The sequence below is a fragment of the Leptopilina boulardi genome, unplaced genomic scaffold (genome assembly GCF_019393585.1).
Source record: "Leptopilina boulardi isolate dan_hultmark-lab unplaced genomic scaffold, ZJU_Lbou_2.1 LbouV2_248, whole genome shotgun sequence".
NCBI lineage: Eukaryota > Metazoa > Arthropoda > Insecta > Hymenoptera > Figitidae > Leptopilina > Leptopilina boulardi.
This window is the reverse complement of record NW_026137805.1, coordinates 457,027-477,926: the sequence shown is the minus strand read 5'-3', so window position 1 is coordinate 477,926 and position 20,900 is coordinate 457,027. Positions and strand designations below refer to the sequence as shown.

The following is a 20,900-nucleotide window of genomic DNA, read 5'->3' as shown; positions in this document are numbered from 1 at the left end:
AATTTTAGAATACCAAAAAAACTAAAGAATAAAAAAAAAACACCTAAAAGAGGAAGATTTACCTGAAGTATTTTGACAAATCCATTTCTAATTGACATTCCCGATACTTTTTCAATATTTGTCGTCGATTGTTTGATCTTATTTGTAAGGCCACTTTTTAACAATTGAAATCTCTTCGAAGCATTACCAGAATAGAAAGACTCTCTAAAGGCTTCGAAGGCTTTTCGTTTGTAAATGATGTCCTCATTTAATGATGATTGTTTAGTGATATTTCGTCGAAGTTGTTCCTTTTCTTCAAGTCGTTCAATTGACATTAATTCTTCATTCATTGAACTTTGTTTCTGCACATTTCCTCGTTTTGTATTTTGTGAATCCTATTCAGCAAAAAAAAAAAGAACAATTCTGATAGAAAGAAGTTAAGAATTATTTTTGTTGGGAAAAAGAAAAATAATTAGAAGTTTGTTTCCTTTCAAGAGGGTCGACATCATTCCTCATAAGTAGCTCTTCAATTTATGAATTTAAAAACACGAATTTTTAATTAGAGTCATTTATTTTTAAATATTTTTAAAAAAAAACATCTCATTGTTTTAGAGAAAAGTTTTCATATCGTGGGTATTGATTTTTCCTCCAAGACCAAAAAAAAAAAGAAGAAAGAGATTTAACGACTTTCTGTCGGTAACTTTTACGAGCGGAACGCACGAGAAACAATAGGTCTCGACAAATTGAGATTGATTTGAAGTAAGCGGAATTACTAAAACTTTCTTCTATACAAAAAGGGATCGTAAAATCAGAATTCTACGTTAAAATTTATGAAGAATTTATAATTACCTGAATGTCTGGAAGATCCTTGATGATTTGTTCATTGGCAGTGTTATCAGGAAATTCCAAACAATTCTCCACGTCGACATTATCATCATCATTGAAGTGTGTTTTTTGTTTGACTAATCGTGGCTTTGATGTGCTCAATGATGATAATGTCGTCGTGGTGGTAGTTGTTGTTGTCATTGAATCATCGTCTAATTGAAGTTCTGATGTCATTGTCGAACAAAGACCGGGAATACTTGAACGTGAACGTACCAAATCGAGTCGCTGTATTTCTAAAATATCACCAAGGCTTTTCGATTTGATACTTAAGCTTTCGGATTGTTTACTATTGCTGCTGCTGTTGCTACTGTTCAATGTTGTTAATGTTGTGTCTTCGAGTCGTCTTAATTCAATTGGCATATCATCCATATCGCCACTGTCTTCTTGTTCATAGTGTCGTCGATTTTTATTACCACCATTTTGCCAATTTTCAATGAACCATGGTCGTGAACCACGTCTACCGCCTGCTAATTTTTGTAGTGCACGTCGAAAAAAACTATAGCACGTCTCATTGGGACTTGAGAGACTGCTTGTCGATGGCGATGGACTAAATATTGGATCAGTCCAGTAACTTTTGTTCTTGCATTTCCTCTGGTTACTTCTGTAATTGAAGATGTAATTTAAAATGAAGATTTCCATGTGTTTTAATTGATTATTTTTTTTTTTGAAACTAATTTACCTCTTTAGGATATGTTTTTCAGGATGTTCTCGATGTTTTTCATCGCAGGATGAGCCATAAGATCTTCCACTACTGGACCTCGAACTGAGACAATAAGCCTTGGGCCATGGAACCAGGACGTCTTGGGATTCGAACTGGAACAGATATGGAAATTATGTTTTTAAGGAGATTTAGGTGAGTACAATTTTTTTTTTGAAGGTAAAGGAAGTAGCTTTCAACGAAGGGTTTCCTTTTTTTATCAGGCTTTTAATGCGAGCATTCTACCACTAAAACACTGATGATTTTGAATTTTTGATTTACAATTGCTAAACATTTTCAGTGATTTTTTCAACTAACTAAACAAATGAAAGGAGTTTATAAGAATTAGAGTAAAAGTACCATTAGTATTTTGAAAATTAATGTTTGTATTATTAAATTTCCTAAAGTTACTTTATAGGGACATTATGGAATTCTGACATAAGTTGGCAACACTGTTTACTTCTAGGAACAAAATAAGATAATCCTGCGACATGGTGCATTTTAATTTTAAAGGGAGATAAACTAATTTATCGCAGTGAAGAAAGAAGAAAAAAGGTTTGTTTTATATTAATGATGAATAACAATGAGCTTAACTGCTTAATAATAATCTAAATAATTTCTTCTATACATAAATATTTGTATAAAAACGATAATTCTAAAAAAATAACCTCAAAAAATAAGAAAAAAGCCCACGGCCAAAAGTGGTATGGCAAATATATTAAAAAAAACACTTCGCTCTTCTTTATAGGTTATGTTAATATGAGTTTAGTTCGGTAATTGATGTCGCGTTATAATTTTCATTGAGAATGAATTTTTAATTATTTATCCCCTACAGTAGTTAATTAATTTTTTTTTAAATTGCTTTAAATTTCTTAAAACTTATTTATTTTGGGGGTTTCTGAGGTCGCTGTTTACGAATCTAAGAATAGTTTTTAAAAATTCAAAATGGTGGATCTAATATGGTGGACAAAATTAAAAAATTGTTTGAATTTGCTTAAAACTTGTTACTCGGGGATTTTTGGGGTCGCTTATTACGAATCTAATATCAGTTTTTTAAAATTCAAAATGGCGGATCCAATATGGCGGACGAATTTGTAAATATTGTTTAGATTAGCATGAAAATTACTACTTAGGGGTTTTCGGGGTCGCTGATTACGAATTTGGCATCAGTTTTTCAAAATTCAAAATGGCGGATCCAATATGGCGACCGAAAAATGTGAAAATTTATCATTTTCGCTTGAAACTAATTACTAGGGGGTTTTTGGGGTCGCTGATTACGAATTTGACATCAGATTTTCAAAATTCAAAATGTAGACTACAATATGGAAAACAAATTTTTTATCTTAATTTTATTATTACCTTTCGGTGCTTTTGTTCCATGGCCCATACGGAAATAATGAGTCGTCCTCCAATTCGCAAGACGCGAGCGAGTTCTTTTAAAGCTCGAACTCGTCTCTCGGTGGTCGCAAAATGATGAACGACTGCAATTGATAAAACCGCATCGAAACTCTCGTCACGGAAGGGTAACGATAAATTGTCACATATTAAAACCTAAAATGAAAATTATTTTTGAGAAAAAAATTTTTGATTATTAGTGAAACATTTTTCAAAACAAAATATAATTCTATAAAAATATATAAATAATTTGAATTAAATGAAAGTTTTATATTGAAAAATGAGATTAATAAAAAAGTTTCCGCTTATTTTTTTTTTACTATAAGGAAGATTTGCATATATTTTTTATTTGTGCCAACCTCATTTTCTTTTTCTCGAGCAATATCAGTCAGTCTGTTGCATCGGTCCACGCCGACCTTATAAACACTGTGGTTGACGTTGAGATATTTCCCATTCCCACAACCTTGTATGGCAAAAAAAAAAGAAAATTAATTTTATTTTTATTTAACAATTTTTCATTTTTAAATTAATTTCAATTAATTATTATTAATCAATTTAAATTAATTATTAATAAAATTTAGAAAGAAGAATTGTTTGAATAAAAATTTACAAATGTAAAAATTAGAAATAGATTAAAATTGGTGATTTAGATTAGAAACAAAAAAAAAAAAATTCTTTAATACCTATGTCGCAGACGAGAGCCCCTGGTTCCAATTCCTCGAGAAATTGATAAATTCGTGGCCATTGTTTGCCTTGGACAGTCTTTTCGGCACATTGTTCATAGACCTCGTGAACGTAAGCTTGCTCTAGGGCCAGAGACCGAGCTACTTGATCACTATCGCTCTCAGACATTCCTTTCTTTGTGACCTTGTGTCCACATCCACACGCGTGGTCACACTACTGAAAAAAAGTTGGAATAATTGATTAATTTCAATTCCAAAATAAAAAAATCATTTCATTTGCATATTTTTTTTTATTTATATTCCAAAAAAATTGGTATTTAAAATAACTGCGATAATATTATTTTATAATTCACAAATTCTGTTATTTTTAAAAATTAATTCAAAAAATAATTAATTAAAAATTAATTAAAAATCAATTAATTAAAAAGTTAATTAATTAAAAAATTTAATTTTAAAAATTATAATTTTTTCAAATTATCATCAATTTTCATTATTGAGTAAAAGCATTAATTTCCAATGTGAATTAAAGAAATGTGATATAGAGATTGAAAATATTCTGATATAGGGCTTCACAATGGATAGTTAAATGAATCTGGGTTAAAATTTCAGAAAGATTATCTAGAATAAACTTTTTGAGGAAATCTCTTCCCCTTAGTATATAGATGACAATAATGATGACGATGATGATAATTGCAAATTTCCACAAAATCTGTAATCCCAGTTAAAAATGAAAAATTGATTCTTGGATTTTCCCGCAGTATTATAATAATTCGATAATCTAATTGAGATTTGAAGAATTAAAATAGATATATAGTGAAAATAATTTAATATAGTTTAACCCTGAGATTGGATAAAATAACCCGACAGTAGGCAAGTGGAACTAACCGTGACCCTATTGGGAATTCACACTCTCTCGTATATATGGAATCCACAGGTACGCGCGCCAGTTTAAACAATCGAACTTTTATCCATAATATCGTCCCAGATTCCCGCAACAACCGACGACGGAAGAAAAAAAATTTTTTTTTTTTTTTTCTTTCTTTTTTTAAATTGAAAGAAAAGAAAATGATAACAAAGATTTTTCGTGTTTAGAGAAACATTTTTTTTTCTTCTTAAAGAATATATGGGGCATTCTTCCTCAAATGTAACGTATAAAAATAATTTTTATTTTTTTTTTTTTTGAAATTTCGGTAAATTCTTACAAGGGTAAAAATTCCCTAAAATTTTAACTTGAAAGATAACTAAGTTAATTATAGTAAAAAAAAATAAATCTTTTAAATAATTTTTTAAATTCAATATTTAATTTTTTAACTGTAACGTTTCATAAAGAATGCCCCATATGTTTAATTTTGTTTTTTTAACATTTCTGAAATTTTTTAAAAAAATTTTTTTAAACTATTTTAATAAAAATAGAAAGAGTTTATTTTATCAACATTTTTCATCCTCATAGGAGATTGAATTAAAAAATATTATAATTATGAGCCATTTTATACCAAATTAAAAATTTTTTTTAAAAAAAAGTGATTTTTAATTTCTTTTTATATACGTTAAATTATTCGTTATTTTATGAAAGAAATATTTTTTTTCGTTTTAAAAAATTTTTCCACAAAAAAAGTTTGATTTTTTAAAAATAAATTTCTTTTTTATTTTTAATTAAAAAAATAGCAATTATTTTTATAAATTTGGATAAAATTTATAAATATACTTTATATAGGTCAGTTGATACGCTTTGATGAATAGAGTATACAATTTTTGTCGAGTTATTAAAAATAAAAAATGTTAACAAAAAAAAAAAAATATTTGAATTTTTAAAAAACTATTTATTTCCCTGGTATATACGAGAAGGCAAAATATGAAAATTGATGATAATAAGAAAATTCATTTTGTGATAATTTTAAATTTAAATTTTTTTTTTCAATTTTTAAATACACAAAAAAATATTTGACCATTTTTTTCGGCTTGAGATGAAAATATCCCATATTGTGCGAAGATTCTCGTTCGTTTGCAGGGAATTTTTTTTTTTTTTTTTTGACAATTATAAGAAATAATTTTTTAAAAAATATTTTTTTATGTCAATTTTGAATTAAGTTGGCAAATTTAATTTTAATAGAAAACACCCATGTTTAAATTCCAAGATTACTCTGTGGTAGGCAGCCACAATAAAACAATTCCTGAAGAATGCGAAGTATTTTCTTTTGTTCGTTGTGAATTTTTTCATGTGAATTTTCACGTTTACGTTCCTCACGATGACGAATATGAAGTATTGAATATTTTTGACACCATCGTAAAAAATTACTCGAATCCTCAGTTTTTATAAATGTTATAATTGCCCAAAGTGTACATAAATCACGTGATTTTTTTTTCGTCTGGAAATATAGTTGACAAATATCGAGGAACATAATTAAATCGACAATATTCTTCTCCATCAATAACGCACACGAATGTCAAATTTTTATTATATATAAAATTTTTGACTCTATTTTTTATTTCATTATTTTTGTTTTTAATTTTTGTCTTTTAGTTTAAGTTTAGTTTTTTGGTTTTGTTTCTTAGTTTTTTTTTTTAAATTGTTTTTATTTTTTATTCATTTTTTTTTAGTTTCTCAATATTATTAATTATTAATATTATCTGTAATTAATTAATTAGTTAATTATTCGTTTCAATAATTATGTAAATTAAATTTTTCGAATTCTTTAATGCGATAATCAATACACTTCGTGATTCAAGTAATGAAACCGGGGAAATCTGATTGATGCAATAGTAGGTGGAATTTATGAAATTGATGGAAATTATAAACGAAATTGATGAAAATGATGAAAATTGATGAAAATTGATGAAAATTGATGAAAAATTATTAATTTAATTAAAAACGACTAAATTTTATAAATATTCCTATAACCGATGAAATTAACGAAAAATTGACAAATTTGATAAAAAAAATAATAAAAATTGAAGAAAATTGATGATATTGATAAGAACAAATTTGGAGATGAAAAATAATAAATTTAATAAAAACGCTAAACTTTATAATTAGTGCTGTAACTGATAAAATTGACGAATTTAATAAAAAATAATAAAAATTGAAGAAAATTGATGATATTGATGATAATAATAAATTTTAAACAATTGATGAAAATTATGAATTTGATGAAAAGTAGAAAGTTCAATAAAAAAAATTGAACACAATAAAAATTGTTGAAACTAAAAAAATTGATGCAACGAATAAATTTCATAAAATTAATGAAAACTGATGATATTTGATGAAAATAATAAATTTTATAAACTTGATGAAAATTATGAATTTGGTAAAAAGGAAATAAGTTCAATAAAAACGTCGAACTTATTAAAAATCGTTGGATCTGATGAAACTAAAAAAAATTTCATAAAATTGATGAAAATTGATGATTTTAATAAAAATAATCAATTTTTATAAACTTTAATAAAAATAGAAAATTATGTGAAAAAATGAAACTTCTATATGATACCAATAAGTTTTTTGATGAGTCATAAAAAAAATCTTCTTTTGACACTGACAAGTTTTTGATGAAAGATATAAAAATTTTTGATGAATCAATAATTTAATGAAAAAATAGATGAAAACTCTCAAAAAAAAAAAAAATTCTAAATATGATAAATTCTATATCAAAAAAATTAATTTTATAAATTATTATTCTATTTTGCCCACTTATTAATTAACATTGTATTAAATCATCCGTTAATTATTGATCATTTAAAATCACTAATATAATATTAATTATGGATATACTCTTCAAACTAATTAACATTAAATATAATTTATTATTATTATTATTAATATTAAATAATAAGAAAAAAAAATTATTAAAAATATTTTAAATTTAATTAAAAACGAAACGAGATTTTTTTTTCTTTTAATTTAGAAAAATTTAAGATTCACGGCACTTGTGGCAATTGCAACATTACTGTTGCATGGGAACAAGAGACTGCAACCCCCGTAGACAACCGGTAGCCGGCAGGGAGGCTGGATGGACCATATTTGAGAGGGAGAGAGAGAGAGAGAGGTAGAGAGAAAAGTGCATCAAAGAGAGTGAGAGAGATAATGTGAAGGCACTGACGATGTATAGAGGATGGTATTGCGGCTGCGCATTGAATTTATTCAATATCCCTTTCGCATAACTGGGTTACTTTCAGCGTACAAGTTTAACTAATTGACAGATGCTGAGGCCTTTTGATAGTCCACCTAGTTTGCCATATAGGCTGTGGCCGATTTCTCTGAACGCGCGGCAATGCGTTCCAATTGACTAGACCTTTTTGTTTAAATGACTCAAGGTTACTTTCTTCAATTTTTTTTTTTTTTTTATTTTTGCTGTACTACACGAGGCACACGTTACAGGTTGATTCAATTCTTAATCGAGTTACGTGTAGGGTGGTGGATGATTTGCTTATGTTACCTTGCAACCCACCAGTTGCACGTGAGATTCTGAAAATTTCATAAGCGACACTTGGGAATTTATAAATTTCATCAGAGCGCAGGAAAAATCATCAATTTTCATCAAAATACAAGAAAATCATCATCAATTTTCATCAAAATACAAAAAAATCATCATCAATTTTCATCAAAATACAAGAAAATCATCATCTATTTTCATTAGTTCAGAAATTTCATCCATGCAAGAAAATCATCAATTTTCTCAATTTTTTTCTTGCGCAGAAATTTTATAAATGCAAAAATGTTAACAATACATGAAAATCATCAATTTTCTTTAGTGCAGAAATTTCATTGATGCAGAAAATTGTCAATTTCATTTAAAATGAAAGGAAATCATCAATTTTCTAAAAAAGAAAATCTTCAATTTCATATTCATGCTAAAAATCATCAATTTTATTTTAATGCAAGGAAATCATCAATTTTCTTCAGCGCATAAATTTCATTGATTCAGAAAATCGTCAATTTCATTTTAATAAAAGGAAATCATCAATTTTCTAAAAAAGAAAATCTTCAATTTCATATTAATGCAAAAAATCATCAATTTTATTTTAATGCAAGGAAATCATCAATTTTCATAAGTATTGAAATTTCATCGATACAAGAAAATCATCAATTTTCTTCAGCGCAGAAATTTCATTGATGCAGAAAATTGTCAATTTCATTTTAATGAAAGGAAATCATCAATTTTCTAAAAAAGAAAATCTTCAATTTCATATTCATGCAAAAAATCATCAATTTTATTTTAATGCAAGGAAATCATTAATTTTCATAAGTATTGAAATTTCATCAATACAAGAAAATCATCAATTTTCTTCAGCGCAGAAATTTCATTGATTCAGAAATTCGTCAATTTCATTTTCATGAAAGGAAATCATCAATTTTCTAAAAAAAAAATCTCCAATTTCATGTTAATGCAAGAAAATCATCAATTTTTTTGTTACGATAGAAAAAAATTAATGAAATTGCATTGAAATAAAAATTATAAATATTATTTCCACGTGTTTTAAATTATTATTGTGTGAAAAAAAATCCAATGTAATGACAATGTAATGTGTATTTTTAACTTTTTTCATTTAAAAGACATGTGAATAAAAAAAAAAAAAAATTAACATACTATAACTTCATTAAGGGAATTCTCATAAAATGTCAAACGTATAAAATAGAATACACACACGCTTTAGATAAAGGGATGTCGAAACATAATCAAGTTACACCCACGTCTTCCGGAAGTACTATTATCAGTAAATAGGTACTTGATGATGCTCAATAACTTTCACTCAATTTAACAGTTAGCCTTGCATAAAATTTAATTAAAATCCCTAATATGCATTTAATTAAAATCTATTACAGATATATATATTAAATGCGATGCATTAAAATAATAATAATAATAATAATAAAAAATATTGAACTGTTGAATATTGTTTATTGTATATAAAAATTATTATATAAATTTAAAATTTTTTAAAATAATATTTTTAATTTTTTTTTTAAATTTTGAAAAGTAAAACAATTACAAAAAAATAATAAAAAATTTTTTTTTATCAAAATTGTGTTAATATTAGTTGTGATTGTAAAACAATATCTACGAACGTTAATCGCAGAGACAATCAAGACATGAAACATGGAACACAATGGCTTTTGAACTTTAAAAAAAAGAGAAAAAGCATCGCAGAAGTTAGTTCATAATTCATAATAACGACGACACAGATTTATGACTTTTCAAAGGATAGGACGTCTTTATATAATTTTCTGAAAATATCCTTTTGTTTCTAAGCTTGAATGTATATATATATATGACGCATCGAATATTATGATTATTATTTATTTATTTTCTTTATCTCGATTATAATAATTTACCGCAGATTAATAGAGAATTACGCTTGATCAATTGATTTAATGAAATTAAGTATTATAAAATTTTTAATCATGAAATTGATGACAATAATATTGATGACAATAAAATTGATGATAATTTAAGTGAATATCATGAAATTGATGACAGTAAATATTTTTGCTAATTAAATTTATGATAATGATATTGAAATTGATGATAATAAAATTGATGATAATGACATAGAAATTAATAATTATGAAATTGATGATAATAAAATTGATGGAAATGATAATGACTTTGAAATTGATGACATAGAAATTAATAATTATAAAATTGATGATAATGAAATTCATTATAATGAAATTGATGATAATGACATAGAAATTAATAATTATGAAATTAATGATAATAAAATTGATGATAATGAAATTGATGATAATGACATTGAAATTGATGACATAGAAATTAATAATTATAAAATTGATGATAATGAAATTGATGACATAGAAATTAATAATTATGAAATTGATGATAATGAAATTGTTGATAATAAAATTGATGATAATGAAATTGTTGATAATGACATTGAAATTGATGACATAGAAATTAATAATTATAAAATTGATGATAATGAAATTGATGACATAGAAATTAATAATTATGAAATTGATGATAATGAAATTGTTGATAATAAAATTGATGATAATGAAATTGATGATAATGACATTGAAATTGATGACATAGAAATTAATAATTATAAAATTGATGATAATGAAATTGATGAAATAGAAATTAATAATTATGAAATTGATGATAATGAAATTGTTAATAATAAAATTGATGATAATGAAATTGTTGATAATAAAATTGATGATAATGAAATTGATGATATTAAAATTGATGATAATGAAATTGATAATAATGAGATTAAAATTGATGTCATAGAAATTAATAATTATGAAATTGATGATAATGAAATTGTTGATAATAAAATTGATGATAATGAAATTGATAATGATGAGATTAAAATTGATGACATAGAAATTAATAATTATGAAATTGATGATAATAAAATTAATGATAATGAGATTAAAATTGATGACATAGAAATTAATAATTATGAAATTGATGATAATGAAATTAATTATAATATATTTAAAAAAATAAAATTTTTACGAAAGACAATAAAAGTTAATAAAATTTTATAGAAATAAAAAATAATAATAATTATATTATTAAATAAAAAAAATGTATAGAAAATGACAAAATAATTTTTCCAATTTCCAAGAAATTTAAAAAAATTTTCTTTCAGTACTATTGTGAAATCAAACATTTAAAAATTCAAATACAATACAAGCATCAGAAAAAATGCATACTGAAACCCTGTGTGTGAGCAACTTTTTTTCATTCAAGCTATATAAAAAGAAATTGAACAGTAGAATATTTAAAGAAAATTTTTATGATTGAAAATTGACACGAGTTACATAAAAGATTATAATTATATAAAATATTGAATTTTCCAATGAAGCTAGAAACGATTTTTTTTTATTTTTATCTTTTTCTTTTTTAAATAAAAATTTACATGAGTTATAAAAAGAGTTAATTATATGAAATTGAATTTTACAATAAAAAAGCTGCAAGAGATGATTTTTTTTTCATTATCATAAAAAAAAAAAAAAAAAAAAAAAAAAAAAAAATTGAAATGGGTACTTTATATTATGTATAGGTACATATATGGTATAAAAAGAGAATTTAAATATGATTAAGTATACCGAAATTGCATTGCAGAGAGGCCAATCACTTTGAGGGAGTGCCGAAGCCTGAATATGAATGTCCGCAACTAGAATTTCCCAGGGGTCACTGGGTTACCCTATAGGTGCAGGGAATACCTTTCAATTATATATGCATATAAGATAAAATTTTGTCTTTCGTGTCAGGTGTTATATATTAACTATATATATATATACATCATTCACTCACTTTTATTTATATAAAATTGAACATTGTCTTTTACAAAGAATTAAGATTAGATCATTATTTCTGAATAATTAACCTGGATTTCTATTTCGATTACATATGACATAAAATAATAATGACATTAATTTTTATTCACGAGTTTGAAAAAAAAAATAAATTACATTTTTAGAAAAGAAAAAAAAATGATACTTTTCTACGCTAAATATTTCTTTGCTAAATGGAAAATTATTTTGATTTATAAGAAATCATCAATTTTTTGTATTTGCCACAATTGTAAATATTTGGTTTCAATAATTTTACTATCAAATTTTTTTGTCATTTTAAATGCGTTTTTTAATCGATAAAATTATCATTTCCAATAACAGTAACAGTCAACTTTTATCAAATCATCAGAAATTTGAGATTTGATGAAAATTGATGATGATTTAAATCTTTCGTATAATCTTTTTTTCAATTTTAAACTTTATTTTTGTTTTATTATCCATTTTTTTTAAATATACTTAATAACAAATCATCAAAAACTGAGATTTTCTTAATCAAAGAAAATCTCAATTTTTGATGATATTTGATGAAAACTAATGTAGCATTTGAATTTAATAATTTTGAAAATTTTTCATTTACCAAAAAATTGTCTATATAACTAGAACAAAAAGAAAATTAAATTTACTAAAACATATTCAATTTAAATACGTATGTATAACGAGGAAACAATATTAAAAAAATTCCTTTTTTCACAATAAAATATTTGAAGGAAAAACATTTAAAATTTAATTTCAGTTTTTACGCAAACAAATATTTCACATATCGAGTTTGTGTATTTTCGTCTATTTTTTTCGAGAATAAATGGGAGCAAAAAAGTAGTTCGACAAGCAGAAATGTGTGTGTGTGAGAGAGAGAGAGAGAAAGACTATATATATATACGTTTTTTGAATTACTGCAGGCTTACTATCGTTTTGACCTCGATTCTCCACTATATAAAATTCGTCCCGGAAAATTCGCAAATATCGACAAATAAAAGAGAAAAACGGACATATTTCGCGGCAAGGAATTGAAAATTTATTGAACATTGACTTTTTTTTTGCAGATTTGCGAATTGTCATTTTTTTGCGGTTACAATTCACGAATTTAAACAAAACAATGAAAAAGTGCACCTAAAATACAGGAATTTGAAAATCAAAAAATATTTTTTTATGAAAAAATTATTGATAACAAATAAAAAAAACCGAAAATAGAAAATCTCAATTTTTTGATGATTTTTGATAATATTTGATGACATTTGATGATTTTTGATGATTTTTGATGAAAACTAATGAAACATTTAAATTTAAATACAATTTTGATTTAATTTAATCAATTTTCGATTTACTATAATTATTTATTTACTAATTTCTTAAAATGAAAAATGCCTAGAATTTTTATTTATTAAAATACAAAAATGAAGTAAATATTTTGACAATTTATTTATCAAGTTAATATAGTTATTTCTAATTAGTTTTTTTTTTTTTTTTGAATTTTGTTTTCACTTTTTTTTTTTTTTTTTTTTTTTGACGATTCCCTCCATTTCCTGTGTGAACTCGACCTTCTCAAAACTCATTTACTGGTTCATTGGCATCGTTTTTATACCGCAACTAATTTTCATTTTTTTTTCTCTCTATTTCTCTTAAACTGGCTCGTTAATTTCTTTGTGTAGAATCACTTTTACAATTTCAGGGCTAAATGGAAAGTACAATTTTTTTTCTTCTATATATTGTAAATATAAATATATTAAAAGTGCAAAATAACCTTCTGATAATGATGTATAGGTAATAATATAGCAAAATATTGAAAAAAAATTAAAAATAAAAAAAAAATTAATAATTATAATAATAATAGAAATAAATAATAATAATAATAATAATAATAATAATAATAATAATAATAGAAATAAAAATTTAAAAAAAATAGTGACTACAGAAAGAGAGAGAAAAAAAGAAGAAAAATAGTGGGCAACAATATATTATAAATATATTTTGCACCAAAGAGAATATTCTTCGTTTGAAGGACTTTCACTTGTATAAATGGTTTCGAGCGTAATTATGCCACGAGCCTTCAAATGTAAATTACAAGTAATATGAAAGATTTTTTTTTTCTTTTTTTTTTTTTTTGTCGATGAATCTAAACTTGCATTGTATAATTGACATATTATCTAGAAATGATGGAATAAATATTAGTCAAATGTCATCAAGGAAGAATGATCTTTGCTCATTTTACCATGTAATATATAATAATAATAATAATAATTAGGGGGTGAGGAGGGGAAAGAGAGAGGAAAAGTGCATCATTGATATGGATACGAAAATATAGGATTTATGCTGTAATAATAAATAATTGTATGTGTCATGTTAATGAGCAAAAGAAAATTCTCATGTCGATCCACTTTTGTAAATAAATGTTAATTTTATTCCCTCGATACCATATGTATATTAATTATTATACAATTTTTATTTATTATTTTTTTTTATATTGAAAACAGAATTATTGTCTTTTTGTCTATTTTTTATGATTTTACAATATTATATTTATGCAATTTTTTTTCAAATATAATTTTCTGTAATGTAATTAATAATTTTAATATAATTTTATTATAATTTTTTATTAGTTTTGTATTGTTTTTAATTATTATTATAATTATTGTTTTTTTATTAATTTAGTTTTTTGTCAGTTATCAATTATTATCAGTTTTTATTAATTTTCATCAATTATCAGTTTCCATCAATTTTTATCAGTTGCGATCAATTATCATCAGTTATTACCAATTATCATCAATTATCATCAGTTTTCATCAATTATCATCAATTTTTCTCAATGTTCATCAATTATCATCAGTTTTCATCAATTTTTCTCAATTTTCATCAGTTTTCATCAATTTTCCTCAACTTTTATAAATTTTCATCAGTTTTTCTCAATTTCCATCAAAATTGCACTACCTACTTTATTAGACTGAATTTTTATTTAAATAATTAGTTATAATCATTACTATATATAATAATTAATTATTAAAAATAATTTTTATCAAATATTAAATTTAAAAAAAATTTCCACTATAAATAAAACTGTTTCACATATATAAATCTATATATCCACAATATACCTATATGATACTACATGTGAGAAGAGGAAAAAAAAAAGTGGGGGAAAAAGGGCAAGTTGGGAAATGTGTTTTCCTTATTGATAATTATATCATGTATTCCTAAAGTGAATTCGTGCGAGATTATTAGCTCTTGTATGTACGTTTTATATACGTAATTCATGTTTTACGTAATAATAAAGTTCCCGCTAAAAGCGTGAGACCCGCGATTTATTTTTATGTCATCAGTTTTCGCAATCGATTATCACGCCCTAAGGATAAATAGACACTGATAGAATTCAGGATTTTACATAACTGAAAAAGGAACTTTAATAAATATTTTTTTTTTTCATTCCTCTTTTCCAATAAAATTTATTTAATTATTTTTTTAAACAGGTTCTGGAAATTGTTAATCATTCATAATAATAAACGTTTATAAATTTTATTATAAATCACTTCCTGTGTGTTTGCTATATCGCGATGAGGAAATTACTAAATTATTATAATTTATAAATATTAATATAATACTAGGCAAATATTTTATGGAAATTTGTATTTTTTTTTGTTTTGTTTTAATTAATTTTTTCTCTTAAGAAAATAAAAAAATCATCAATTTTTATCAAATAATTGGGAAATTAATTTTGTCTCTATCCTCCTCAATTTTCATCATTTTTCATCATTTTTCATCAAATCATCAAAATTTGTCTTTTTCGCTTTTTTCTCAAAAATTCCCAACTTTTTCTAAAAGAAATATGTTTTTTAATGTTGTAAGTTATATTTCTTACATATAATTTTGCAACCCTCCTCAATTTACATCAGTTTTCCTCAATTTTCATCAAATCATCAAAATTTGTATTTTTTAAATTAAAAAAAAAATACCTACATATATTAAAAGAAAAAAGTTTAATGTTGCAAGTTATATTTCTTACAAATAATTTTGCAACCCTTCTCAATTTTCATCAATTTTCATCAGTTTTTATCAAAATCATCAAAATTTGTCTTTTTCCGCAATTTTTCTCAAAAATTCCCAACTTTCTCTAAAAGAAAAATGTTTTAATATTCTAAGTTATATTTCTCACATTTAATTTTGCAACCCTCATCAATTTTCATCAATTTCGCAAATAATACCTTACAAGTGACTTTTTTTTGGTCTTTCAACATTTATATAATATCCTAAAATAAATATAGAACATTGCTCTCAGCATATTCATTCGTCGGCTTGGGTTTTCATCATTTGTTTTCACGTTGATCAAAAAAGTTTTCCTTTGAGACAAAATCCCTGGTTGGCATACATATATATATATGCATATACATATGTGTGTGTGTTTAATAAAAATTTGCATTTCAGTATTCAAGTAATAAACGATTTTCATTTTTGGTTAATTAAAAAGCATCATTTTTTTTTAGAAAAAAAAAAAAGATTCGAGTGATCATAATATATGTTATTTTTTCTAAAGGCCAAAAATTTTCCTCTCTAATTAGACGGAGAAAAGTTTTATACTTTTAAATATTACATTCTTGGTGTGTGACACAAGTAAGTAGGCCACGTGGCCGCGGGGATTATATTTTCGCATTCGTCCCTCGAGTAGTTCTTCAAGTGTAGAAAAAAAAAAGTTACAGAAATAAACCACATTTTTACACTCTTCAATTTTAAGTCAATTTTTCTTGTTTTTTTTAGTTTTCTCGTGATTTTAGGACGATTATTTTTTTTTTACTAAATCTAAATCAAACATTTCTTTTTTATTAAAAAGGGTGAAAATTATGTTATACGGATAACTGAAAATTTTTTTTTAACATAAAAAAAATTGGAAAATAACAAAAAACTTGTAGCATCAAAAATCATTAATTTATGGTCTTTCATCATTAAAAAAATTGAGATTTGATGTTTTCTAAATTTTGTTTTTTTCATTTTTTTTTTAGTTAAGAAATATGGCTTTCAATGCCGCTTTGAATGACAATGAAAGACGTTACACGAAACGCTTATTCTACTATTCTAAAAATAGATGTCGAAAAACTGTATATATACGAAAGGAAGGAGGAACTGTTGCCGAGAGGGATGATGTATATATATCTACATAGTATATGCCATCAGGGGGTGGGGAAATGACGTGACGCTGACGATGGGGTTTTTTAAGACCAGTGGCGGCTTCATTAAAAATAAATTCAACGCAGTTTGTATTGTTATCTACGAATAACGGAAAATAATAATAATAACAACAAAAATAATAATAATAATAATAATAATAATCAAAACAATAAAAAAAAATTATTATACCTAATAATAATAATAATACGAAATTTTTTTTTAAAATTTTAAATGGATTTTTATATCAATTTGATACTTTTAAATTATCTCCAACATTGATAAAACGCAATATATAAAAATCGCTTTTTTTTCGTATCATTTTAGCCTTCCGGTATAAAGTGATAATAATGTATTTATAATTAAAAGGAAGAATATTGTAATTTTTTAATTAGTTCTTCGTGGGAAAGTAGAATTTTTTTTTGCATATATACTATAAATAAACGACACTTGTTTTATATATATATATATATATAGTTGTTAGCAAAAATGATAAATAAAATTCTGATAAAATATATCGTCAATGGAATTTTTTTTTTCTGTGAAATGATATTTTCAATTTCCAAGAAGAGCATAAAAATTCCTTTTATACATAAAAGCTTCTCTTCGTTTCCTTTCTTTTTTTTCTTATTAATGAAAGGGGGCTCTTGGATAAAAAAAAAGACGTTACTGGGGGGGTGGTGGTGAGGCTGTGTGTGATGTGAAAAGGCAGAGGTTCTGACGCTATATACTTTGGTACTCTTCCCTATATATATATGTAGTTAGTACTGGTAGTGGGTAGCGGTTATTTTCAGCAAGCCGATGCGATAGTAGTCGCGCAGTAGTAGTGGTAGACGCAGTCGTACTATGTACGGAAGTATCTACTAACGATCCACTAGAGGTTCATATATATATATATATATATATATATATATATATATATATTATACACTGTTTATAATATAATATAATATAATATAATACTAAAAAGTCTCCTCTTCATTCAAGAGGAAATTAATATGTAATACATGCAAAAATTATTTTAAAATTAAGAAAATATGTATATCCTTTGGCATCAATTTTAGAATATTTTTGTTCAATTTACACCTAAAATTTAGTACATATATTTCAGTTACAATAAACATACGTTTAAAAAAAACTAAGATATTCTTAAATTTTTAAAGTTATATACATTTTTTGCAACTTATTTTAGAATATTTTTTGTCAGTTTTTCTAAAATTAAATAGGTTCTATACTCTTACAATAAGAATATTCTTGAATTTAAAATATTATTCTTAAATTGAGAAAATATTCTTTAGAAAAAAAATTATAGTATTGTAAAATATAGCCTTGCCGCAGGTTTTAACCAGAATATTTTAATGAAACTTTTCTTAAAATCATGATAAACTACATACTCTTAAAATATTAAAATATTCTCAATTAAAGAATATAGCTTCTAAAGTTTAAGGATATCTAAATTTAAGAATATCTTTTAAATTTAAAAGTATTCTATAGACTTTTTAGAAAAACTTTTAATTTAAAAATCATATAGTTTTTAATATTGAAATAAAGCATTATTTTAAGAGTATATCAATCTAATTTTTATGAATGAATCTTTTAAATTTGAGATAATTTATACTAAATTTAAGTATATAACTTCTAATTTAAAAATACCGTCTTTGTGTTTATAGTAAATAACAAGAATTATGTATATTAAATTTAATAATAAAATTGCATAAAAATACTTTCAATTAAGAAGTATATTCTAAAAAGAATATATGTATTCCTAAAATTAAAATATTACATATTGAATTTAAGTATAAAATATTCTAAAATAAGTTCCAAGTACACATTCTTAATTTTAGAATTATTTTCAGTGTACAGCGCGAAGGAAACATAACCTCAACCTCATATACTAAAAAATCCTTTCACTACTAAACGAAAACTCTTATTTTAAGATGAAAACTAAAATACCCTAAATATAAGAAAAAATAGTAATTTTCCTCTTAATGCAAGAATACTTTTTTCTAGATATAAAAATTAGGCGAAAAATTTTTTTTCTTAAATTTATGATCCTGTTATTTTTAGGGGAGAGATGGGTAAAAAAAGGGAAGGGGAGGGGGGTCAAATTTCGTGGGAGTTTGCCCTGCATATATATATATATATAGAGTAGTGGGAATCTATGCGGAGGATTGGAAGATGACTGCGTGATATATTGAGATGGTGGTGACGATAGTAAATATGGTGGAGGTGGTAGGTGGTCGCTACAGTAGCGGCAACGTGCCAGCGTGAGGGAGGCAGCCATGAATGAAAGTAACACATATCGATTTATCCGCACCGCCCTAGTTATAAAATACGGTAAATAGTACTCCGAAAATGTCACTTCAAATCGAATGAGTCACTCTTCTTTGCGCGTCACCAGTCGTATCATTTTTTTTTTCTAATTATCTATATATATAGTTAATATATTATAACTAACATACGATTTATAAGGGAAGAAGGGGGGGGGGGGTTCTATTATCTAAATATAATATAAAGTAAATATTATAACTATAATATAAAATATATGTTATAACCAAAATATAAAATATATATTATACTAATATATAATGCACATTATAATTTATCATAAATAATGTAATATTTATTTTATATCACAAAGAGTGGGAAAATTTTACGAATCATTATCATTAACAAGGGGTTATTCTTTATTCACTATTTTTTAATAATTAAAAATATATATGGAATTTAATCATTATTTTTTTTATCGCGAGAAAACTGAATTTTTTTTTATTTAAAAAATTTTTTAAATCAATTTTTTGTGTTAGATTTACGAATAAAAACGGTTAAGAAATTAAATATTTAAGAATTTATATAAATATTTCCAAAAAATTATTAAAAATGTGGATAAAAAATTTTATAATTAAGTGATATAAAATTTCTAGAAATTCTGCAGTATTGTTGCTATTGTTTTTGCTATATTGTAGTCGATGTTATTATTGTCATTGTTTTTTATATTATTTATTATTCATCATTAATATAAAACAAACCTTTTTTCTTTTTTTTAATAATATTTTAAAATATTTTGCGAGAGCTGTAAATGACTAATATGTTATTAGAGGAAAAGAGGGGATTGCTGAAGAGAGAAAAGTTGAATTATTTCTAAATTTATTTATTAAAAACTCTAGATAAAAAAGTTCAAAAGAAAAATATTGCAATTATAAAAAATTAAAAAAATATTTTTAATTAATAATTATAACAAATTAAATGTTATAAAATGTCAACAAAAAATGAAATTTTTTTTTCAAACTAAAAAACAACTAAAATCAACACTCTAAAAGTTGGAATGTAAAATAGAGGGGAAAATTCCCAAACGTGGCGAGTCTCTCATTCAAAATATGGGAATGTGAATCGGAGAGTAAGAAAACTGACCAACCCCAACGGCGCTTATGTCGACGCCCTTATTTTTAACTTTTACACAACAAAAAAAAAGAGAGGATTTTTACATTTATTCACTTACATTAAACTCACAATTTTTTCTTTATATAATCACTAAAAAAAAAAAATTTATTTTTGCCCTTCATTAACGGCCAACAATTTTCCCCTATGATGATCAATAGACGCGAATGAACGAACGAGAAGGGCAGAGTTCACGGGAACTTTTATAACGCAATCCAAGATGGTTCTTGGTAGTTTTTCAATTTTCGAAATTAATTTTTTTTACGATTCCTAGACATGAATTCCATTGCAAAAAAAAGGCATTTAATTTTTTTCCTAGAATTTTTTTTTTATAAATATAACTTGAAAAAAA

General features: G+C 24.5%; 1 protein-coding gene across 4 annotated transcripts in view; it reads right to left on the bottom strand.

Moving 5' to 3' along the window:
- The window catches only part of LOC127280492 (uncharacterized), a 29,626-nt gene that overhangs the window by 7,335 nt on the left and 1,391 nt on the right, over nt 1–20,900 (bottom strand). Inside the window, exons 1-7 of one of the 4 annotated variants that reach the window (XM_051303513.1) lie at nt 5,780–6,144; nt 3,640–3,856; nt 3,316–3,419; nt 2,921–3,112; nt 1,544–1,677; nt 829–1,465; nt 63–374 (exon numbers count right to left, since the gene is read on the bottom strand). In XM_051303513.1, the coding sequence (XP_051159470.1) occupies nt 63–374; nt 829–1,465; nt 1,544–1,677; nt 2,921–3,112; nt 3,316–3,419; nt 3,640–3,808 (1,548 nt within the window). In that variant the 5' untranslated portion in view covers nt 3,809–3,856; nt 5,780–6,144. Of the gene's footprint in view, nt 1–62; nt 375–828; nt 1,466–1,543; nt 1,678–2,920; nt 3,113–3,315; nt 3,420–3,639; nt 3,857–5,585; nt 5,664–5,779; nt 6,145–20,900 lie in introns of those variants that run through there. The other 3 variants (XM_051303510.1, XM_051303512.1, XM_051303511.1) reach the window with 3 other exon arrangements.